Source organism: Lissotriton vulgaris, chromosome 1_1 (genome assembly GCF_964263255.1).
Source record: "Lissotriton vulgaris chromosome 1_1, aLisVul1.2, whole genome shotgun sequence".
NCBI classification, from domain to species: Eukaryota; Metazoa; Chordata; class Amphibia; order Caudata; family Salamandridae; genus Lissotriton; species Lissotriton vulgaris.
The window spans coordinates 1,942,910,925-1,942,936,955 of record NC_141685.1 but is presented as its reverse complement, the minus strand read 5'-3'; the positions used below and the strand labels follow the sequence as shown (position 1 = coordinate 1,942,936,955).

Here is a 26,031-nt window from a genome sequence, read left to right as displayed (position 1 = left end):
GACAACATTCAGCTGTAGTAAAATCTCAAAACATTTTAAAACACAACCAACAGCCCCCAGACTCTTTCACATTCACGCACACCATCTGCTTCTTCCTTCTACCCTCTCTAAGGTCCAGCGCCCGCCTTTTGCTGAACCCACCCCCTTCCTCTGTAGCACGACAACATTCAGACGTGCACTCTTTCCAAGCATACCACTTCCTGCCTTTCAACTCGCGGCAACACGCACACGCACTTCTCTTACATTCATCTGCCCGTCCCCCCCCCCTTCTCTAGCACAACAACATTCAGCTGTAGTAATTAAGAACGGTAAAATTAGCAAAGCACCAAAAGACAATTTTTTAATGAATTTCCTTTGTTTTCCAACACTTTACATTATCTAACAATTCTAAAACATGGAGAATATCTCTTTTTTGAAAATTTTAGGAGATACTTACTTAGGGTAAAAATACAAGGATACTGCAGTGGGTTAATCTCAGTTGTAAAGATTCTAATTTGTTGTCGGACATCCGCTGTCAAATGTAAATGTGGTGCGAAAATGCAGACCACTGCCTCTCTCACATCCAGCTGCACGTTCTTCTACTCCCCACACCCCCTCCCTCTCAGGCGCGCTCTACGCTCTCCTTTTTTTTCTCTCGAAACTCAAGTGAGGCCACAAACTTGCTACATAACTTGCGTACTATTTCTTAATTTTAAAGTGACAGAAGACTTACTCACTCTGACCTCTGCGACACAACCACAGTACCAACACAGCCTAACTCACCACCAGCACAAACCATAAATAACTGCTTTTGAAGTTGATGAAAAATAAAAACATATTTTACGAATCTTCTTATTTTAACTAAACCTTTACGTTACTTAACATTTGTGCAACATGTTCTGCTAAACATCTCATTTGCGGAATGCTTTTTAGTACTTTGGAATTCTTAACATTTGAAACAAAGAGTAACATAGTAAATTTGCTATAGTGGTGGCCATTTTTTTTTGGAGGGAGGGGGCGAGAGCAACAAAAAAACATCTCGGGCCTAACCACCCCAGGAGACTGGAGTGCTTTAATCTTAGTCGTAAAGATTCTAATCTGTTGTCGGCCATCCGCTGTGAAATGCAAATATAAACTAAAGGGAACGAAACTCGCCTTCTTACCAAATACCCTAAAATACAAGGGAACCAACTTTAGAAACACTGTGAAAACCACCACTTTTTTTACACAAACTATTACATGCAGGTAAAATGCTATTTTTTTTATTCTTACATTTGTTAGTGCAAAGTTACACACCAGACAGGCATAACACCAGCCGTCAGTGCCTGCTTAGGCCATGCACACACACCAACACTGTAAATGCCTAGAAATTTTAAGTGTGCGGATTAAGAAAAATACCACATTTAGTATGACACAAAAATGAGTACTAGGATTACGCGAAACAAATTTGTATTTGTATATTTGTGGTGCGTGTGCTCCTTTAACACTTACTCACACTTTTTATCGCCATGTTTTGCAAACCTCAATAGTGAACACAAATTCCAAATATTGTGGAACTCTACACAGCCCTCACTCACACTGCACACAGGCCTCACTCAGTGCACACAGCCCTCATTCACACTGCACAAAGTCTTCGATCGCACTGCATACAGGCCTCACTCAGTGCATACAGCCGCCACTCAGTGCACACAGCCCTAACTCACAGTGCACACATTCCTCACTCGCACTGCACAAAGGCCTCACTCAAACTGCACACATGCCTCACTCAGTGCATACAGTACACACTTAGTGCACACAGCCCTAACTCACAGTGCACACAGCCCTCACTCACACTGCACAAAGGCCTCACTCGCAGTACACACAGCCCTCACTTACACTACACACAGCCCTCACTCAGTGCACACAGCCCTCACTCACACTGCACAAAGGCCTCAATCGCACTGCATACAGGCCTCACTCAGTGCACACAGCCGTCACTCAGTGCACACAGCTCTCACTCGCACTGCACACAGGACTCACTCACACTGCACACAGGCGTTACTCAGTGCAAACAGCCCTCACTCAGTGCACACAGCCATCACTCAGTAAACGCAGCCATCACTCAAAGTGCACACAGCCATCACTCAAAGTGCACACAGCCCTTAATCAGTGCCCACATCAGTCATGAAATGCTTCAGACATCTCTTCGTTTGTTCGGATGTCAAACGTCCCCAGAGTCAAAGAGGACTTTTGTCCCATTATAATGCCCCAGACTAGCGTGAAATGACTTGCAGTACATCTAAAGTACACTGGTCATTCTGTTATTCTTCTCTCTGTCAAAGTAGCACAGTGGCTGCATTCATTAACAAAACTCAATTACTAGTCATGTGGCCAGGGCTTTAAGTGGGATGAAAACATGGGGGGTCTCTCAAAGGGCATGGCCAATGTAATTAGGGATGTGGCTAAAAAACGCATGAGCTACAATCTGTGCTCAGCATAGTGTGCCGCCTGTCTTGTATTTTGCTGTTTGTGTCATTGCATCTAGATACATGATACAACAAGTACATCATAACAACAAGTCACAACTATTGGCGTTGTCAGCTGCCTGTGTTTGTAATTTACTGAAAGGTTGCTTGGAGAGTGTGTCTGGCTGCTCTATTGAGGTCTTCTCTCCACCCACAGCATCAGAAGAAGCTCTCTGCAGATTGGGGTCTGGCAAACAAAAAGGTCAAACTGGGGACAAGTGATCGGCTTTACAGCGCACATGTACAACATAGCGGGAAAAAGCCATTGGTTCAATGCAGCTCAACACACAATCTGCCCCTGCTCCACAGTCTATCGTCCATCCTCTGCTGCTCCCCCCAACGCACACACAGCTCACACCACTTCGCCAGACTTGGACAGCTCACACCACTTCGCCACACCTCACAGACCCCCTTCCCTGCAGCTCAACACACAACCTGACGCTTATTTTCTTTCTACGTACTTTTAGGACAGCCTATTTACTCTTTAATACATATTATCAACCAACACATCACTCAATGGCACAAACACATCACTCAGGGACAACACATCACTCACTGAGGCACACCATCAAAACCACAAGACTCCGGTACACAACCACCCCAATAATGCACACACAGCTCACAACACTTCGCCACACCTCACAGACCCACTCCCATGCAGCTCAACACACAATCTGCCCCCGCTCAGCAGCCTCTCTTCCCTCCTCCGCTGCTACCCGCTAACGCACCCACAGGTCACACCACTTCGCCACACCTCACAGACCCCCTTCCCTCCAGACAAAATAAAGAAAGTCTAAACAGGTGCGTAATCACAAGAGCACTAGAATTCACAGCCTAATTGTAATTATTCAAAAACTACAAATGTGTATTTAGCTCAAACACTTAGCCAAAAACGAAATATGTAATAAAGGTTGTTTCATATGTATACTTTGTAATTCCATATCATACATACTACTTAATAACCATTCTAATGGTATGGAGAACCTCATGTTTCTTTTACTTTAATAAATACATTTTGAACACATATAAGATGCTACTACATAAGTCTCGCATTTGAAAAACAAAATTTTGCAAACCAGACAATTGAGGGATTTCAGCTCAAACGCATTTAAACATGTAGGTTTACAACTTTACGGGAATAATTAGTTTCTACGTACCATTACAATAAGTATTAATATTTAATAATGAAATAAAATAAGAAAGTATACGTATAAAACAACTAGCAAACACAGGAGCAAAAAGAGTTAAGGAACACAAAAACACAGTGACTAATACAAAACAGTACCATCAAAATAAAACATTGTCCTCTAAAATAATTTAGCAACATAAGGAAAGAGTACATCAAATACAAAAAAACGCCCTATCTTAGTTAAAAAACAACACTACAACTACACCCTCCAAATAGACCCTCCAAATCCACCCTCCATATCCACACATAAATAGCGTTAGGCGCCATTTATTTCAATGACTGAACAACACATTACACACTTGTATGTATTAAAAAATGCAAAATTAATGCATCGCAAGAACAGTGCAGCAATTAATACATTAACATGCAGGGAGGAGTTATCAAATCGAAAATTAAAAAAAAAGAAATCAATAACTGCAAACAAAATAGGAGAAATACAAAATACACAGCGAGTAATAAACAATTTGAAGTTCCTCTATAAGCTTAAACTCCATAAGTATTGGTTTTGAATTTTAATTTATTTCTAACATCATAAGGAAGGGATTGCAGCTCATACGCATCAAAACCTGTAGGTTTCAAACTATACAGAAAATATAGCTTCTAGGTTCCATTACTATAATTATTAATATTTAAATATGGTATAAAATTACAAAGTAGATGAAAGAAAAACAACAACAAGAACAGCAGAAATAAGATTTAAGCAACACTTAGTACACGAGTACAGTTACAATAACACATTTTCAACAAAACTAATATAGCAACATGTGGGAAGAGTACCGCAAAAACAAAAAACATATTAGCCATATATTACATAGAATTAATGAAAAATAGATTACATATAGAGATTTAGAAACATTCCATGGCAATACAATATATACATACACCAGCCAAGTACGATCGCAAAAAATAACTTAAAAACACATTACAAAACATTACAAAATATATCTATACTAAAGAAACTCTAGGTAAACTAAAAATAGGATAAAAATAAAAAACTTAATTGACAAACGATGCAGCTACAGCACACGAAGCCCGACATGCCTTCCACAAACACCGGCTCGCGAAGATCTGGAAATTTCACTATTGACGTGACGCAATTGCAACGCTACGTAAGACAACGTTGCAATTTGATTGGAGGGAATAGACGTCAATCAAAATGCAAGGGAAATAAGAAAAAAAACTAGAACACTAACTTAAAAACTTCGGTACCATTATGGCCCAGGGTACCTGCCGCCATTTTTACGCACAGGGAAACACTCAAAAATAGAGAACATTGACTAATTCTAATACTAGACATATATACGTACTCAGAGCGCACACACATACAAACACACACAAACACACACAAAAGCTCACAACAAAACACACTTACAACACACTTACACTCACACCCATTCACTCACACTCACCCCCTCAAACACCCTCACACTCTCACCCTCACACACCCTCACTCACCCTCACACACTCACCCTCACACACTATCACTCACCATCACCCCCTCACCCTCACCCCCTCAACCCCACTCAACACCTCACCCTCACACCCCCTCACCCTCACACACCATCACACCATCCCAACCTCATCCTCACACACCCTCACTCATCCTCACACCCTCACCATCACAACCCTCACACTCACTCACCCTCACACATCACCACAACAAACTTACACTCACACCCACTCAAACACCCTCACCCCCTCACACACCCTCACACCATCACCCTCACACACCCTCAATCACACTAACCCACTCACCCTCACACACCTTCACTCACCATCACCCCCTCACCCTCACACCCCATCACCCTCACACACCACCACTCACCCTCACACACCCTCACCCCCTCACAACCCCTCACACACCTACACTCACCCTCACACCCTAACAACTCTCACACCCCCTCACCCCCTCACCCTCACACCTCCTCAACATCACACACCCTCACACCCTCACCCTCAACCGTCCTCAAACACCCTCACACACCCACAATCACCTTCACACCCTCACACCCCCTCATCCATCCTCACACACCTTCAATCACCCTCACACCCTCATCTCCCTCCCAACACTCACCCTCACACACCCTCACACCCACATCCTCACACACCCTCACACCCTTACCCCTCTCACAACACTCCCACCCTCACTCACCCTCAGTCACCCTCACACCCCCTCACACCCCCTCACCCTCACACCCCCTCACTCACACATCCCCACACACCGTCACACCCTCATCCTTACACGCCCTCACTCACCCTCACCCCCTCACCATCACCCTCACAATACTCAAACTCCACCCTGCAACTCCACCCTACAACTCAACCCTCCAACTCCACCCTCCAAATACAACATCCAAATACAACATCCAAATCCACCCTACAAATCCAACTTCCAACTACAACTCCAACATCCAAATCCACCCTACAAATCCAACTTCCAACTACAACTCCAACATCCAAATCCACCCTACAAATCCAACTTCCAACTACAACTCCAACCTCCAAATCCACCCTACAAATCCAACTTCCAACTACAACTCCAACCTCCAAATCCACCCTACAAATCCAACTTCCAACTACAACTCCAACCTCCAAATCCACCCTCCAAATCCACCCGCAAGACAACTACAGAACCCAAGTCCACTCTCAAAATTAAACTCCACCCTCAAACTCCACCCTCCAACTCCACCCTCCAACTCCACCCTCCAACTCCACCCTCCAACTCCACCCTCCAACTCCACCCTCCAACTCCACCCTCCAACTCCACCCTTCAACTCCACCCTCCAACTCCACCCTCCAACTCCAACCTCCAACTCCAACCTCCAACTCCAACCTCCAACTCCAACCTCCAACTCCAACCTCCAACTCCACCCCTCAATGCCACTTCACCAATCAATGCAACAGCACCACTTAATGCCACAACACCACTCCAATGACAAAGCACCCCACAACACAACAGCACCACTCAACGCCACAGCACCACTCAACGCCACAGCACCACTCAACGCCACAGCACCACTCAACACCACAGCACCACTCAACGCCACAGCACCACTCAACGCCAAAGCACCACTCAACGCCAAAGCACCACTCAACGCCAAAGCACCACTCAACGCAACAGCACCACTCAACGCCACAGCACCACTCAACGCCACAGCACCCACAGCACCACTCAACGCCACACCACCACTCAACGCCACAGCTCCACTCAACGCCACAGTAACACTCAACACCACAGCACCACTCAACACCACCGCATCACTCAACGCCACCGCATCACTCAATGCCACTCAACGCCACAGCAACACTCAACGCCACAGCACCACTCAACGCAACAGCAACACTTAATGCCACAGCATCACTCCACAACACTGAAGGCCACAGCATCACTCAGCACCACTGAAGGCCACAGCATCACTCAACACCACTGAAGGCCACAGCATCACTCAGCACCACTAAAAGCCACAGCATCACTCAGCACCACTGAAGGCCACAGCATCACTGAAGGCCAGAGCATCACTAAACGCCACAGCATCACTCTTTGCAACCAATCAACAACAACTGGTTCTAATATGTTCTCTCAATGTTTTAAGCTTTTTTAGAAATGTTACAAAATAATGTTAATATTTCACGTCTGTTCTTGGATTTTCATCACAGTAAAATACACTGAACATAATCTTCCCATAAGTTATTTACAAAACTTTAAGCTTTCGCCACTATACATTACAATCAATCAATCAATCAATCATCGTATTTATATAGCGCACTACTTACCCAGAGGGTCTCAAGGCGCTGGGGGGGGGGAAGGGGATCTGCTACTGCTCGAACAACCAGGTCTTGAGTTGCTTCCTGAAGGCGAGGTGGTCCTGGGTCAGGCGGAGGTGGGTGGGGAGGGAGTTCCATGTCTTGGCGGCGAGGTAGGAGAAGGACCGTCCCCCTGTGGTGGCTCTACAGTTGCGGGGGACGACGGCGAGGGTGTGGCTGGTCGAACGAAGCTGGCGTTTGGGAGCGTAGAAGTTGAGGCGGCTGTTGAGGTATCCTGGGCCTTGGCTGTGTAGGGCTTTGTGTGCGTGGGTGAGGAGACGGAAGGTGATTCTCTTGTTGATCGGGAGCCAATGCAGATCTCTCAGGTGTCCGGAGATGTGGCTGCGACGGGGGATGTCCAGGATGAGTCGTGCTGAGGCGTTCTGGATCCGCTGGAGTCTCTTCTGGAGTTTGGCGGTGGTTCCGGCGTAGAGGGTGTTGCCGTAGTCCTGACGGCTGGTGACGAGGGCCTGGGTGATCGTCTTCCTGGTCTCGGTGGGGATCCACCGGAAGATCTTACGTAGCATGCGCAGGATGTTGAAGCACGACGAGGAGACGGCGTTGACTTGTCTGGTCATGGAGAGGGAGGAGTCCAGGATGAAGCCCAGGTTGCGTGCGTGGTCTGTTGGTTTGGGTGCGCTGCCTAGGGCGGGGGGCCACCAGGAGTCGTGCCAAGCGGCGGGTGAGGATCCCAGGATGAGGACGTCCGTCTTATCTGAGTTCAGTTTCAGGTGGCTGTTCTTCATCCATTCGGCTACCTCTTTCATCCCCTCGTGAAGGTTGGCTCTGGCGGTGGCGGGGTCGTTGGTAAGGGAGAGGATCAGCTGGGTGTCGTCGGTGTAGGAGATGATGTTGAGGTTGTGCTGGCATGCGATGTCTGCGAGGGGGCTCATGTAGATGTTGAAGAGGATTGGACTGAGCGAGGAGCCTTGAGGGACGCCGCAGATGACTTCGGTGGCTTCAGATCTGAACGGGGGGAGGCGGACTCTCTGTGTTCTTCCGGCGAGGAAGGAGATGATCCACTCCAGTGCCTTCTCCTGGACTCCGACGTTGCTGAGGCGTTGTACTAGGGTACGATGGCAGACAGTGTCGAAGGCCGCGGAGAGGTCGAGGAGGATGAGGGCCGCTGTTTCTCCGTTGTCGAGCAGCGCTCGGATGTCATCGGTGACTGCGATCAGGGCGGTCTCGGTGCTGTGGTTGGCCCGGAAGCCAGACTGCGAGGGGTCGGGGGATCCGTTCGTCTCGAGGAAGGCGGCCCGCTGCTTGTTGACGGTCTTCCCGATGACTTTTGCAGGAAACGGGAGCAGCGAGATGGGGCGGTACTTCTTGAGGTCGGTGGGGTCAGCCGATGGCTTCTTGAGTAGAGCGCTGAGTTCAGCGTGCTTCCAGCTCTCCGGGAAGGTAGCGGTGTCGAAGGAGGTGTTGATGATGTCCCGCAGGTGGGGTGCGATGATAGCGTCGGCCTTGTTGAAGACAATAACTTTTATTTAAGTATTAATTATTAAAACAAATAAAAGCCATTGTTATTTGTAATATTACTACTTCAAAGTCATGTAAATACAACACATATTGCATTAGAATGCTATAGGTGTCACGTTTGCAAAAGTTGAAAATATTGGCATTGTAAATGACAAAGCTAATAATTTCCCTACTTTCAATATTAACACATAAATACAATATTTGACATTTGCAATACCAATACCTCAAACTTTACTAATGCGAGACCTATTGCATTGCAAATGCTTGTTTTTGTTTTTTGCACGGCTGCATTTAGATGTTAAGAGGGCTGTGAGAGCTGATGGCCTACTATTTGCCACAGTAGTTGGGCCTCGGTTCTTACTGTAGATATTACTGAAATGATTAGGGGTTTGTTATATTCCTCCATTGTTGCTCTCACATTTCTGCGTCGCACACCTACTTGAAGATTTCCAGCTCTGAAGCCCATCTTGCTCTTGAACAGTTCTGTGGTGTGCTGTACACTGCTGGCTTCTCCCATCTATACTGTATGTCTCCTCATTATTGTTGGCCTTCCTGTGTAGTCGTAATCTGCCGTGCAGAAACTATTGGTCAAAAAGCCGACGTTTGGTTTCGAAGGTTTTCATCCCCAGCTGGTTGCACAAAGCGGGTGTATTTGCAAGTTGTGTGCGCTTGGGCTTTTTGCTTAAGCCACTGGCAGTAATATTTTAGACATCCCCTCTGTAGGAAACACTTTTTCAGCCTCAATTAATCTAATCCCCGAGTGTAGTGCCTCGTAATGCCCAGGGACCACTGGAAAGGGAGGGGGAGGGGGGGGGGGGGGGGGGACGATGGAAAAAAGTGAACGAGGGCACTGAAGATGGGGCGGGGGAACATCCTGATTGTGCGGGATTTTGTGTCTGTCAACGTTTTATTTTTGCATTTTGCACTGTAGCGCATGATAAATTGATCCTATGCTGCCCTCCCCAGCACGAAGTGCCAGTGCCTGACTCTGAGCTCTCCCATGTATACCCTTTAGGGATAACGTCCGATAAGTTTCTGCCATTGATGTATACATCCAGTAATCCCTCTTCAAATGGACCACGGCGCCAACCCCATCGTCTGTGCCCGACGACGGGTGACAAGGCGCCCGTTTAGGCCTCTTAAGTCCTAAGCAGGTGTCATTAGCATTTGGCAGCGAGTGCCCCATCAGAGAGTCAATGAGTCTGATGTTCGCAGTGCGTGTAGCATGTGGGGAAGGACCTGGTCTCTTGTCCCTTTGGGGTGCAGGGAACACACAGGAGGGCTGCTGCTAGGTGTCAGGGAAGGTGGTGGACATGGAAAATGTAGGGACAATGCACGAAAGAATTATTTATTACAAAATAAACAAGCATTGAAAATGCAATTGGTCTTGCCTTATATTAAGTTAAAGCCATATGCTTTGCTGTACAATACCATTAGTAAAGCAAATGGCTTTAACTTAATCAAAGGCGAGACCTATTGCATTTTCAAAGCATGTTTTTAAACTGGAATCTCGATTTCGAGGTATCGCAGTAAAAGCATCTAGCACAGATTTCTACTGAACCGAATTTGTAAGTAAATAAAGAACCTTGCGAATACATCACCTGACTCTGCTTGATCTCTATTGACAGTGGACAATGGAGATAAAACCCAAAGAAAAAGAAAAGCTGCCAGCTCCGGGATCATCGTCGCTGATGGCCAGCCTAAAGGAGTTGGAGAATCTATCCTCTCCGTTGAGCTCTCTACACCTGCACATAGAGGCACAGCCCTCTGAACTGAAGGACTTTCAGCCATTCCCAGGTACGCTCAATTTGAATGGAATGAAGGAGGCAGGGGAATGCACTGTGCCAATGAATATGCCAAGCACAACATGCTGAGACCAGAAAAAATCTAAAATTGCTCTATTCTGGGATCTCACTTATTGTTGCCCATGTAATTTTCAACTTGCTTCATATAATGGATCAAAGATGATGTTGAGGGAAAATTAATTATTTATTTATTTAATTTTCCCTCGGCATCGTCCCTCGAAATCCCCCTTACACGGCCACACCGCCCTACCGGTGTTACATGCACCGACCGCGGCTGCCACCATCTTGTGATTCATGTAGTGTCAGACTGTGTATTTTGCATTTGTCTTGAACTTGACAGTGAGAAGCAGATCTGTGACAATGGTTTCCCTACTGTTAGATGAGTTAAAGAGCTTCTTGAATGAAGCGGCATTATGTGTTGTATTATATTGTATTGTAGCTGCCTTTACATGGTGTACCATACCCTGAATGTGCTTTAATGCACTTTATAGAACAGGTGGCATGCTACTCTGTCTCCAGAGGTAGTGCTTATTGAAAGGATTATTAGTTAGGGTGAATGGTTGCCCATGTAAAAATGCCACCATTCTTGTTAGATTCTATAAAGTTTTCAGTTTACACCTGAGCTACCACCCTAATAGCTGTGGCACTGAGCAGCCAGGCTCAACTTAAGAAAATGTGCAAAGCATTTAGAAGTACCAATACAGCTTCAAAGTTGAAAACTTCCCAACACCATAAAAATTCCACTCCACTTTATAACATAGAGAATAATTTAATGAACAAAATGAAACTAAACCAACACAAACTCAATTTGGGAAACCAGAGAAAACATTTTTTAAAAGTTTTAAATAAAATTGTGCCAAAAAGCATGAAGTGCCAACCACGATGGAATGCGGGTCGGAAGCAGAAACCAAGTTCGACCGGGTTGGAAGTTTTACCTGCATAGTTAGAAAGGTTTGTTACTGGCTACTTTTAGCGTCTTAGCCTAGTGATGATTTCTACTTTTGGTTGTAGTCACTTTTTTGGAGATCAGATTCTTCCTGCAGGGCAAGGCCCTATAGTCGAACAGATCTCCACGTGGCCAGATACATTTTCCACAAAAAAAACGTCTTTACAGAAAAAAATGTCCCAAAAGTTATTTTCACTGTAGCAGGGTTAGCTGTGCCATGGGAAAGCATTAGGATACAGTATTCAATTGAATAATGTTATCTCAGACAAGGAAACCCCAACAAATGTCATTCTTTGCCTTTTTGAAATATGTATTACAAGCCCAATTCACTGGTAAAGTGGGACTTGTAATATATATCTTTGAAAAGGTACTTTTAGAACATTTCCTAAAGTCTTTAGAGACACATTTGCATGTGCTCCAACTGTCATCCAGGAGCTGAATGGCCCTGTGATTAAATGTTAACTTACTCCTAGAACTGACTCCAATGCCCTGGATGTGGGGAGGTATTCTGTTCCTCTGGCAGGATGACCATTTGAGCTGTGCCCAGTAACTTGATTAACTTCAAAGGGGCTTACCCTGTCACAGGCCTTCTTTGTACACTCAGCAAGGCACTCTCCAAATTCCAGTGCATAATTAGCTTCCCCCAGAACTGGTTTGAAGTAAAGTGACCGCAGATGAGGGCTTGCTCTTTTTCCTTGCCACACCTCTGGTCAGCCTGAGGGTGAGGACCCCAGGGGGAAGGACCAGTGGCAGTTTGGAACTGCACGGAGGAGAAGTAGAGTGGCCAATAAGTACTACAGACCTGGGGCTACTGCCCCCCACTCTATGAAACAGCTAGGGCCTGAGACATCTGGATGGCCTAGGGGACAGTCCGGGCCGCAACTGATGAGAGAGTCTGGGGAGTTGTGACCGAGGGAACCACCGGGTTCCAGAATGGCTGAGAACCTGCGGGTGCCCCTGCAGTTGGGGGCCAGCGTCCATGTTTTCTTGCCCTAAGCAGGGAAGCCCATCAAGGCATTGATTGGTCTACCCTGGCTTTTGGCTGGGAGGGGGTCATGTTGGACTTGGCCCTGCTTGCAGGGTCATCCTGAACTTTTTTGCCTTCCCCCTAGCCTTTTTGCTGTTGTGGAATGAGTGGTTGTAGGACGTTGGGACACTTTAGCGCTGGTTAGCAGTGCCAAGTGTATGTGCTTTCTGCCTTACATAGGCTTATATTAGGACCCCCCCCCCTTTTGGGGACATCTCCCCATGGTAGGAAATGTATATGCCATGTGTGGTGTGAGAGGAAAATAATAAATGTTGTGCAATGGTGTACGCACCTTTATTTTCGCCATTGCAGTAATGTCACTTTTAAAATGGATGCTTCTGGTGTGCTTTGAGTCTGCCTGTCTGAGGAGGGTTGGCGCTATACTGATTTACTTTACATTGTATATTCTGATGATTGGCAGGTAGGTGACTGTTGTTATTAGTATTATTATTAAATTAGTTTTGTAACTCGCGCAGCTACCCAAAAAGGGTTTCCCGGCACCTACCACACAAATTGCTAGAAAAGGAGCAGTCAAGAACCATTTGCTACTAAAAGAGCCAAGTTTTAAGATTTCTTTGAAAGCTGAAATAGGACGGGTCATTCTTCAAGGACACCGGAAGAGAATTCCAGATTTTGGGGCCAAGACAAGAAAAGGAGCGGCCTCCCATTCTTGCAAGTTTAAATCTGGGAATCACAAAGTCTCTGTGGGCTGTAGAGCGCAGGGGACGAGAAGGAATGTAAGGATGGATGAGCTCTTGCAGATACGCTGGTGCCACACCTTGTTTGATTTTAAAGATGTAACACAGGGTTTTAAATTTAATTCTTTGATCAATTTGAAGCCAGTGAGGGTCACGTAAATTCGGCGAGATGGAAGCCTGTGTAGGAACTTGACAAAGAAGGCGTACTACTGAGTTCTGAACTACCTGTAGCTTTCTCAGTACCTTTTGGCAGCTACCGAGATAGAGAACATTGCCGTAATCGAGGCAAGAGGTGATGAGTGCCTGGACTACCGTGCGTTGGGTTGAGGCAGGAAGCATCCAAATGATCTTATGAAGCCACCTCAAGATCGTGAAACAGATGGCAGCAACACTCTCCACCTGTTGTCTCATAGAGAGACTATCATCAATAATGATGCCCTGATTACGGATGTGGGTGACAGGTAGGGGAAAGGAAACCATTTCCTGAGGCCAATGGTGAGGGCCCCATAGGTCCTTGTGCTTGCCCAGGATAAGGACCTCAGTCTTATACCCATTTAACTTCAAAAAGTTAAGGCGCATCCACTTTGTTACTTACCATAGGCCGCACTGAAGGGCAGATGTCGTAGCGTCTTTAGTGGTGGAAAGAGAAAAGACAATCTGCGTAGCTTCCTCATACGAATATAGGGAAAGACCCGCCTCTTCTACAATCTCTGCCAGAGGTCTGACATAGATCTTGAAGAGCCGGGGGCTTAAAATGGATCCCTGTGGGACTCCATGTGCTGATACCAGATCTTGGAAGATGCTTTAGCAGAAAAGACTTGAAAAGTGTAACCATCAAGGAATGAAGAAAACCAGGATAGGGCAGTGCCGCCCAGCCCAAGAGACCTAAGGGCGTTAACCAAGATGTTATGCGACACTCATATCTAATAGAATGAGTGCAGCAGTTTCCCCTTGATCTAAATGCTGGCGCAGTTTCTCAGTAACCCCAAGCAGAGCAGTTTCAGTTGAAAAGTTGGCTCTGAACCTGGATTGCGAATAATGAAGAAAGCCAACTTTATCTATGTGTTGTGTCAGTTGAGTATTGATATGTTTCTCCAAAAGTTTGGAGAAAGCCGGAAGCAGAGATATAGGTCTAAAGTTAGATAGTACAGAAGGATCTGCCCCAGCATTTTTCAACAAAGGAATGACCAGGGCTCGCTTCCACTTCGGGGGATACCAAGGCCTCCCGCATAGAGGCGTTAAGGACGCCTTTAGATGTGGCAGAGAGCTGACAAAGGATGTTAATAGGCGAAGGATCAAGAGGAGACCCAGATGTAATATTGTTTAAACAATTTTGGAAAGACGCCTCTTCAAATGGGTGCCAGGAAAAAATCTTGGCTATCTGGTCACAATTACTTTGATATGTAGGGTCAAATGCAGAAGCCATACTACACAAGAAGGAGCAGAGTGTGACTTGTAAATAAGTTCAACCTTCTGAATAAAGAAGTCAGCAATGTTGTTACATAGTTTTTCATCAAGGACAGGAGGAGGGATGGTATCAGAGCCAGTTAACTTCTTCACTACCGAAAATAGAGCCAGAGGACGATTAGATGCCTTAGTTATTGTGTTAGCAACGTAAACGTGTTATTAAAATGAATTGTAGCACATTCCAACTAACACGTTGCATGTATGTGTGATGTGGTATCTTATTTCTCTCTTCTCTGACATATCTATCTTTTCTTCCTACGAGCGGATTCTTTTTTTTTTATTCAGCAGTGTGTGCTTTTTGTGCCCAGGAGGTTGGGGCTGAAGAGAGATGCATGCATTTTTAATTTTGTATCTGTTTAAATATTGCTTGTGTTTCAATTTGTGTGGTGTCTCTACAAATGTTGTCTTGTCCTTGATTTCTCAGCTAAGACTATGATGCAAATCTCTTTAAGGCAAAATTTTGAATATGTGCACATTTTTTGAAGGGTTGAGGGCTGACTTGAGCCTGAATTCAGCCTGTGGTAGTGTTACAGAATTAATTGTTCAGGTACATGTGTGCATGTCTGCTCATATCATGTTGTCTTTTCTAGTTAACTTATGACTAGATACGACTCGAAGGTGATCCAATGCCCAAATAGTATGATGCGGATGAGGGTGTGGTGTGGTTTTGTACAGTGAAAGGTGTGTTTCAGGGCATGCCATGGATTGGTAATTACTTTGGGGGGCTTTCAAAATCTTTGCATGTACTTTGTACACAGTTTGTCATCGGACTCCCGACCTGATTGACACACACAAGCTTTTGGAATTCTGTTTCTACTTGGCAAATAATATACTTGCAATTGCTGCATCTTGTCTGACATTGCTTATTTGTCTAATCAAACTTATGGATACATTACAAAATACAGGTGAAGACCCTTATGAACCATTTAATTGTTAATTGAGGAGAAACGATCTACTCTTGATTCATGACTGCACAGCTTTACTGAACTGGTTTATTAAGTAATTCATGCAGAGTATCCATGCTCTGCTTTTGCTTAATTGTATTGGTTGGATAGATCCCCTCACTAATTTAGCATTGTAAAGCAACTTTTTGCCAGGGGTAGGTTTCATCAATCACAGTGCTGAAACCTTGTGAAGTACAACAGTTTGCTTTAACGTCACTTAATTGTCAGCTGTAAACTGACAGAAAATGCAGTAAACGTGTTTTTCAAACATTTTTTCCAGGCCACGAACTATCTAAGAAATACAATACGAAGATACCCATGGGAGGCTGGAACTGCTATCCTACTGCTGAGAAATGCATAATTGACTTAATTAATGCACTTTTAAAGGTATCACTTTTGGTTTCACTGTTTTTATGCATTCGCCTCAAGTAGGCCAGTTTGTTGTTTTAAGGCGAGCTTTTACAGTTGTTTTATCGAGGGCTGAGCTTGTGAGAGCAGTTACACTGATTTGCATAGCTAGGCAGAGGTGTGAACATGTGTTTTATTTAACCAAAAATAAACCCAAATATGTTTCACCTAAATCCTGACGTACTCCTGTTTCTTTCAGATGTTTCATCTCTGTGTTTTTCTTTATTCCGTCTGCATTTTGACAGGCAATAGCGATTTAATGTGGTTGCCAGGGCAAGTCAGATTTATTGTGTTATTTCAGGGAAAAATTCCAATAAGCCAGGATTCATAGGGATAATTGTTTTTATAAGGTGTTGTCACTCTCTCTGAGAGGGTGAGTGAAGATGTGACTGACAGCCAACACGTGTTTCGCCTCTTTACATGGCCTCTTTACATGGCCATCCGGCCTGGGGCTTCTTCAGGGCTGTACGTTCAAACACAATAATCAACACAAAAGTGTGATTCCACATAACAGAGACAGAAGGAAAGAGAAGAAAGGAGCAGATCCAAAGTTATAGTAAATAAAGAGCATCATCAATAATACAGGAATGCAAATAAATATGTAAATCATTATACAGATTGTGTAAAATAGCAACAAGAATGAGAGAACGAAAAAATTAAAGGGTAAGAAGCACACAAAACAAATGACATACAGGGTTATGCCTCGTAAACGTGCGCCAATTCAGATCATTATATGTTGACGATTCATGAAATTGAGATACACACAGTAATATATGTACAACATATAAGGTAACGAAAAAAGTTGAATTCAAGGAGCGGAAAGGTAAGTATTTACATTGACATTTCAAAGAAAAGAACATAAATGAATATGTTACGCAGGCATAGTGACACAGGTGGAGGAGAAAAAAATTTGGGGTGTAGACATCGCAATATTTGAGATAAGTCATGACGTGCCGTGTGCACGAAGTTGAGTTTAAGGATTTAATGCATGTTGTGAAGGGTGTTAGTGACAGGAAAGTAAAGGGGGGAGGAGGAAGGATGGATGGAAGACGGTGACATAATTAGCATCGGTATGCAAAATTAGATTAAAGAGATGAAACGTCAAATATTCGGGTCAAGTACGATTAAACATGGAGGCATAGTACCAACAGTAGTGCAACAGGTCACGTGTGGATTGTGACAGAAAGTGTGACCGAAATAAAGGAGGGAAGCAATATATTTACATGTTTTGTAGGAAAATCGTGTTCAAAGGTCCAATCCGGATAAAAAAATAAATTATATTAGACTCATTAGTCAATGACAGACAACGTCAGTTAACAATTCAGTGCCATAAGTTGTGGCCCTAATAGGTCAATGTCGAGGAACATGCCGCCCTATCCCCTTTTAATGTGTGCTATGTATTCAGTCTGGCTTGCAGGAGTAGGGGTAAGTGAGCGGGGGGAATGTGTCTAATGTGGAGCGCTATTGCGGTGCTTTGTGGGGTCGCTGCTGCATATTGACAGTAATAATATCCAGGCGGCAGTGCGTGCGCGCCTCTGGAATTTATGGTGGCCCAATCTTACTGTAATACAATTCTTTAGGAGACTTGAGTCGTCTGGGAAAAAATGGGAGGGCCTGGTCAATCTGGGGGAATATCCGTATGGATTAGATACATGTAGTGAACATGGTTCGGAAGAAAGGAATGAAATGAAGTGGAGAAGCGCACAAGTCCTTGGGGAGCTTACCTAAAGAAGTACGGGCGTAATGCCTGTCTGGTCTATCTTGATCTAGTTTTGTATCTGTGCCCCACGTGGTGGTTTGTGGCACATTTAAAAAAGGAATCTATCTAATACAGTGGGCAGAATTATTCACAGGATTTCTGCGGTGGTGAGGGAGAGAAAGAGGTACAAAAGGGGAGTTGGTTCCTTTCTGTGGTTCCTAAATTGAAGCACGGGGTGCTTAACGAGATTTGACACCAAAACTTTTTTACCTCAATGACATGTACCCTAGTTTGTCCCAAAATTATTACATAAACATATTATTCTTAAAATTCATATTTATTAAAAACTTGAGATAGCAGCATGATATAAGTAACAATTTTACATATAAGCAACATATAAAAACATAATCACATTGCATTAGGGTTCAACACATAAAACAAAAATTAAAAGTAGCAAGAATGTCGACGCGTTTCGGTGTTTAAGGCAGATGGTACACCTTCCTCAGGACTACAGTGAATTCTTCAGTATAATGCGCAGTATTCAATGTGCGATGACAGCATAAATCCTGGGGATAGAAAATTCTTATCCACTGTTATGATTCAATTTCTTCCTTCCAAATGACCTGTGACTTTGTGCTTAATGGTTGGGGCGTTGGTTGTCCTTCTTTGTATCAATTTCAGAAGGCTCAGGATATTCGTAAGATGGGGCGTCCTTTCATTCCTCACCCTTGTTTTAACCTGATTCAAACGAAGAGCTTCTTTTTTTGTATTTGAAGCTGATTCCTTTTGTCTCCATAATTCCAGCCACACGCCGCCTCCCTGGTAACCCGGTCTCCAGCGCCAGAAGAGAAAAAGGTACAGCCAGGTGGGTGGGGGTTTGTTTATACCCGTGCCAATGTACTATGTCAGACATTGTGGGTCATTGCGAGTATCTAATTGGAGAGTGGTCGCCATTCGAGGAGCGTGGGTTGGACTGCCTGCAACTGCTGTCAAAGTTGCTAGGCAGAGGAAAAAGAGCAAGTCCGCTGGTGGAGACAGGTCACGTAGGTCAAAATGTCTGGTGTTTGGGTTATATTGCGAGTTTTGAGCAGCATGTGGGTGGGGGAAGTTTCCATGGGACGAAAAGACCTTCCATATATATTGGAGACCTTTAAGGATTTAAAAAACTGAAAACGCGATGATGTGGCCCTGCTGCAGGTGGAGAGAAGGAGAAGGACATGTTCGGTATTATGTTAGGTATATCTTCTCCTGGGGTCATACATAGATAATACGTGCCCTTATGAGGGGGCAAAAATTGGAGTTTGTATCAATCATCTCGCAGCCATACATGCATTTCTGCATCTTTGTTTAGTCCCAGTGTCACTGTCGTGTACCTTAGAATGAGTTTGCTTTCTCTTCTTCTGAGTTTCAGTTCACGATATACCCCTCTTTTGGCTGGACGGACAACTTCCAGCCCAAAGAAGGTAAAGTCTTACTTGTGTGGATGCATGCGCTGAGAGTGTTCTGTAAGTGGGTGGCTAGTGTTGTGCTCATGTATGTTTCAATAATGTTCTTGTATCCGAATGCATAGTGGGTTGGACTGTGTTCCCAATGTATGAGAGATTGCAAGGGCACAGGATTACAGAGATGGTGAATTTACTGTTGCAATCGGTCCATTCCGTGATGGTAAATTCTTTTCCTTGAGGCATTGGTACCTTAGTAGTTTTGCTCAATTTGCAAATGCTGCAGTTTTTGCATGTATAAAAGCCTGTTGGGTTGTCCAAGAATGTGGTGATAGGTTTCTTTTTATCTTCAAATTCCGATTTGCAAAATAGGCTCTTCAGGTTAGGTGCCCTTCTGAAGGTCATTTGCAGATAGTTTTTGAGGTGGTCAGTTAGGCTGGGTGGGTTTTGTAAGAGATGCCAATGACGTTTCAGGATTTTTCTTATGTGGTGATGCCCATTATGGAAGTCTGTAATGAAGTGGATCATAGTATTGCCCTCCTGCTGTCTCTTTGGTTGAAGGGAATTTTCTCATTTGATTTAAGATACTGAGATGAGCGTGTTGATAAGTGTGTTGTGATCATATCCTCGTTGTTTCAATCGCGATACGGTTTCCTGTACTTTTTCCATAAATACCTGGACTTCACTGCAGTTTCTGCGGGTTCTTAATAATTCCCCCTTCGGGATGTTCCTTACATTGTGTCGAGGATAGCAGCTATCTGTCCTCAATATAGAATTGGCAGCTGTTTCTTTCCTATGGAGCTTGCTCTGCAAGGTGTTATCTTTAACATACAGCGTCGGGCCCAGGAAGTTTAGCGTCTTCTGTGAGTAGGTGTATGTGGTTTTGATACCCCAGGGATGTTTATCCCATCTTTCAAGAAATCATTGAAGTAATGCCATGTACCCCTGCCAAATGCAGAGGATATTGTCAATATATCTTTTTCACAATACAATTTACATTTAAATATGCCGCAAAACCACCACACAGGGCACATAGACAACACTAGATCCAGATAGACCAGACAGGCATTACACCCATACTTCATTAGGTAAGCTCCCCAAGGACTTGTGTGCTTCTCCACTTCGTTTTGTTTCTTCCTAACCACGTTCACTAAGTGTATCTAGTCCATACGGATATTCCCCCAGATTGACCAGGACCTCCCATATTTTTCCAGACGACTCAAGTCTCCTAAAGAATTGTATTACAGTAAGATCGGACCACCATAAATTCCTGTGGCGCGCACACACTGCCGCCTGGATTTTCTTACTGTCAATATGCCGCAGCGACCCCACAAAGCAACGCAATAGCACTCCAGATTAGCCGCATCCCCCCACTGATCCATCCCTAATCCTGCGCACAAGACCAAATATTCAGCACACAATAAAAGGGGATAGGGCATCACTTTCCTCAACATTGTCCAATTAGGGCCACAACTTATGGCACTGAATTGTTAACTGACGTTGTCTTTCCTTGACTAATAAGTCTAATTTAATAACATTTTTTATCCGGATTGGACCTTTGAACACGATTTCCCTACCAAACATGTAAATATATTGCTTCCCTCCTTTATTTCCGTCACACTTTCTGTCACAATACACACGTGACCTGTGGCACTGCTGTTGTTACTATGCCTCCCTGTTTAATCATACATGACCTAAATATTTGATGTTTCATCTCTTTAATCTAATTTTGCATACCAATGCTATTTATGTCACCGTCTTCCATCCATCCTTCCTTCCGCCGCCCTTTCCTTTCTTGTCACTAATACCCTTCACATTATGCACTAAATCCTTAAACTCAACTTCGTGCACACGGAATGTCACCACCTCCCTCAAATATTCCGATGTCTACACCACTAATTTTTTTTCCCCACCGCCCCCTCTCTCCTGTACCTTTGTCACTATGCCTGCGTAATGTATTCATTTATGTATTTTTCTTTGAAATGTCAATGTAAATACTTACCTTTCCGCTCCTTGACTGTAAATTTTTTCATTACCTCATATGTTGTACATATATTACTGTGTGTATCTCAATTTCATGAATCATCAACATATAATGATCCGCATTGGCGCACGTTTACACAACATATCCCCTTATGTCATTTTTTTAGGTGTTTCTTGCCCTTTCATTTTTTTGTTGTCTCATTCTTGTTGCTATTTTTCTCGTTCTCTATATTTGATTTACATCTTTATTAGCATTCCTGTATCACTGATGATGCTCTTTATTTACTATAACTTTGGATCCACTCCTTTCTTCTTGTGTATGTATCTGCCATGTGGAATCACACTTTTATGTTGATTATTGTATTTGAACGTACAGCCCTTAGGAAGCCCGAGGCCGGATTGCCTTGTGAAGGGGCGGAACACGTGTTGGCTGACAGTCACTCCTTTCTCACACTCAGAAAGAGTGACAACACCTTATACAAACAACTATCACCATGAATCCTGGCTTATTGGATTTTTTTTCCTGAAATAACACGATCAATCTGACTTGCTCTGACAACCACCTTGGAACTCGTTAATGTTTAGGGGGTTAGGGGCTTCGACCTGTCACGGCCAGTAAGGGACCGGGACCTATTACCCCTCCGCTCACACAGTAGTGATATAATGTTGTGGACATTGTCACACTGCAGAGACTCCCTTTCACTTACTTCCGTTCTTAGATGTACCACAAATATTTTCCTTCGGAGCAGAAATAGACTTATATAAATGCAAGATGACGCAATGAATCTGTTGACATCCAGGAATGCAAAAGGTAGGGCATTGGACTGTGCTAAATTCAAATACAGGTTCAACACATGCTGGAGGTGGCCGAGACCTAAGTGACAGTACATGAAGGTGGCAGTTGTATTTGCCAGAGCTCCATTCCTGCAGATATCTTCACTTTCTATGGTCCTTGTAACGTTTCAACTTAATATAATGATAGCTAGGCAAAATAAAAGGCTGCAAGGCTATTCAGAATTATAAAACCATCATCCATTGACTTGGTGCTTCATTTGACAAAATAGAGATTTTTGTACAGGTTAGTAAAAACGTTATATATGCCATTTATTAAAGCAAAGTTTTCATTTATTCCCCTTTAGATTTTTACAGATGGTGCAAAATCTGTAGAGTACATAGGAGGTGCATTGCACCTTTCGGTGTCAAACATAAAGCTAAGCTCCAGATGGCAGTGTTACTTATATAACCGCATGCCATAGAATAGTATTAACTCAGATCACACATAATCATGTTCATGCTGCTGTGTTGACAGCTGTTGGGACATTTCTTAGGCATCTTACTGGCTTGGGTTTCACATAAAGCATTCCAAAGGTCGTGGGTGAATTCATGCTTTTGGTATCCCAGTCGTTGGATTATTATGGCAAAGCAATTCAGGCCTTATTCAGGACTGCACATCTTTAAAGTAGTTTGCCCCTTGGTAATGCTTCCCAGATATTTCATGCAGTTAGATAAAGGGTAGGATGCCTTCTCCATACAGGTGCTCAAAGCTGTTTGTGTCCAAGATACAGGGAAGTGGATCAGTAGGAAGGACACCGCCATCTAAAGTGGCGACTAAAACCAAAATAGATATTGGTTTTATTTCCTGACTGTGCTTTTTCCATGAAAGGTGTGACCCACAATATGGCAGTGTGTCTGACAAGCATATTTACAAAAGCAGTCAAGCAGCACTGGGTGGTTGCAATCTGGTTGCAATCCTTCCTGGAAGGAAATGTTATCAAGTGTTTGAAGACAATGTCACCTCAGACCCCGTTTCCTTGCAGTGCGGAGTTCCTCAGGGCTCTTCCCTGAGCCCTACTCTCTTTAATGTATATATGTCTCCCTTAGGTGACATTGTCACCCACTTTGGGATCCACATTGTATCATAAGCTGATGACACACAGCTGGTCGTAGTATTAAACCAACCTGACCAGTCGCCTACAGACCTCCACTCCTGTTTAGAGAAAGTGGCCAAGTGGATGAGCCTTTACCATTTGAGGCTCAACGGTGACAAAACTGAGCTGATTTTGTTGAGTAATCATCTTAGCCCCTACATTAACGCTCTTTGGCCAGCCTGGATGGGGACAGCCCCGGTCCCTAACCCGGAAAAAAAAGTCTTGGAATTTGGTTAGACCAAGACCTTTCCTTCAAAACTCATGCTAGAAAGACGGCCGCTGCCTGCTACAGTCTACTGAAAATGATTCGGAAAGTAATTTTCTTACTTCCATTTCCAGGAAGAAAGACAGTGATCCTTTCCAGGATTGATTTTGGCAATGCTCTCTATCTGGGGTCGCCTAAGGCCGTGATTAAGAGACTTCAGATTGTCCAGAACGTGGCGGCAAGTTTGCTCATCGGACTAGCCATCGCTGTTCTTCAAAGCCCGCAATTTGCTCCCTGCACTGGCTACCAGTGCAGGAAAGAGTCTACTTTAAGGGCCTATGCGTTGCCCATAAGTCCCTAGAAGGGAATGGTCCCCCATCATCAAAGCTCTGATTCGTCCGTTTAAAGCCTCCAGAGACCTTCGCTCACATTCACTCCACCTAACTGAAGTCCCCAGAATCAAGAGAGTTAGAAGCAGGGGCAGGCTCTTCTCGTACTGTGTCTCCAAGCTTTGGAACACTCTCCCACTTCACCTCCATATAGAACCCAACTATCTCACTTTTTGTATGTATCTGAAGTCCTGGCTCTTCCCTTAATTCATTAATTTCTGGTTCCTTTCACTCTGGTTTATCGGAGCTGGGACACTCCCGCTTAGCCATGCGCTTAACAAGAACAATGTGGTCAATCCCCATTTTGACATTTACACATCTTCACAATATGTAGATACCTTTAATGTGAATAACTTCATGGCTGATATGAAATTGTATGTGTCACCATATAAGATACATCCTGATAATCACTGCCCTGGTTCGTGATTCCACACATCCTTGCATATTTTTTGGGCTATTGCCTCGCTTTTTATTTCAGTTGGGCACCACAAGACATACCTAGTGTTTGAGAGTGGACCCCACTTGTCTTATCATTAGGTAAGACCAATCATGGATTATTAAGTGAAGCTATGCTAGATTATACATAACTTAAATACCATGGATCTACAGTTACGAGATAATTTTAGTAATGAACTGCCATTTTGAGACCCATGTACACTGTGATGATAATTGAATGTATATTCAGGGTATTTCCAGACTCAGATCCAAGGTCTTTGTAGAGATAGTGAGGTGACATACGCTGCATGAGACACATGGATAATGCCCTGTAACTGGTTCAAGAACCCAGTGTTGAGACCGTTGAGATTGGGAACCCAAGGTTGGTTATGCACCAGGTAATCACGCAAGTTATGTCCCCTCTTATGGAAGAACCTAGGCTGGTCAAAATTAAGTTGTCCAAACGTATTGATGTGCTAGTTCTTTTTTATGATCCTTTTGATTATGGGTTGTTCTTGAAGACCATTTATTCATAATCACTGTGAGGGCGACTTAAACTGGTATTATAATCTGAGTGGCACTGTCACTATATTGATTGATTGCCCATGCATTTGATTTCGTCCTAGGGATCTTTGTCCAGTTTTTGACGAAAGATCATTGTTAGACCTGGCACCATTGGTGTGGGTCTCCCCTGCATTTTTGCCATTGCCTCCTGTGTTTTTGCTGTATGTTGGACTCCGTTTTGCTTGTTTAGATGCTTTGGGAACTTTGCCACTGCTGCTCAGTGCCAAATTGCAAGTGCTTCCTTTGTAAAGTACTGTTATGGATTGGTGTTTCCATGATTGGCTATTTGATTTACCACTTAGTCCCTAGTACTGTGCACTGTGTGTGCCCTGGGCCTATGAATTAAATGCTGCTAGGGGGCTTGCAGCACTGTTTGTGCCACTGACAGAAGCAGCCTGTAACTGTAAAGTGGCCTGCCATTGGAGAGCCGCCTTTGTGCAGTCTAGTACTGCCATGTTGACTTGGCAAGTGCACCCACTTGTCAGGCCCTAACCTTCCCTTTTCTTACACATCAGACACTCCTAAGGTAGGCCCAAGGTACACCTGTGGGCAGGGTGTAGTGTATGTGAAACATAGACCATGCCCTGGTGTGTGTGGCATGTCCTGATAGTGAATTACTGCCAATTTTGTTTTTCACTATTGCAGGCTACCAGTTCCTATAGATCAGAATGAGGAGGTTGTTTATAACATCTTATAAACATAGCTGGCCCTGGTAACAAGGTGAGAACATAAAGTTTAGTATGCCTGAACTCAGAATGTTAAAATACATCTTTTAGTGAGGGTGATTTTTACATTCTGTGTTTGAAAATTTCACTTTTAGAAAGTAGTTATTTTCTTGCCTAACCATCCAGTGTGCCTCAGCTAGGTTTGTGTATTGCTTGTCTGCCCTTTGAATGACAGGGGCTGGAGAGGAGCAGCGGCTCCAGAAGTGTGATGAGTTAGGGCTGGGCTCAATAGACCTGGGCGGCTTTAGAACAGGGGGAGGAGATTTCCTTTCACCTGGATGCGCCTGGTCTGCATTCAACACTGCTGTTTCCACCTCCTGCTAGGAAGCTGCACCAGTGAGTACGGAACTGGTTTTGGCTGAATAAAGACACGCTCTGCCTTCAGAGAACAAAGGATTTTTGTGTATGAAA

The 26,031-nt window shown here is 44.1% G+C and overlaps 1 protein-coding gene across 1 annotated transcript in view; it reads left to right on the top strand.

Moving 5' to 3' along the window:
- Positions 1-26,031, top strand: part of LOC147751414 (uncharacterized) — a 609,436-nt gene that overhangs the window by 167,502 nt on the left and 415,903 nt on the right. Inside the window, exons 5-6 of the mRNA XM_086933195.1 lie at positions 10,584-10,752; positions 16,123-16,229. Of these exons, the coding sequence (XP_086789321.1) occupies positions 10,584-10,752; positions 16,123-16,229 (276 nt within the window). The remainder of the gene's footprint in view (positions 1-10,583; positions 10,753-16,122; positions 16,230-26,031) is intronic.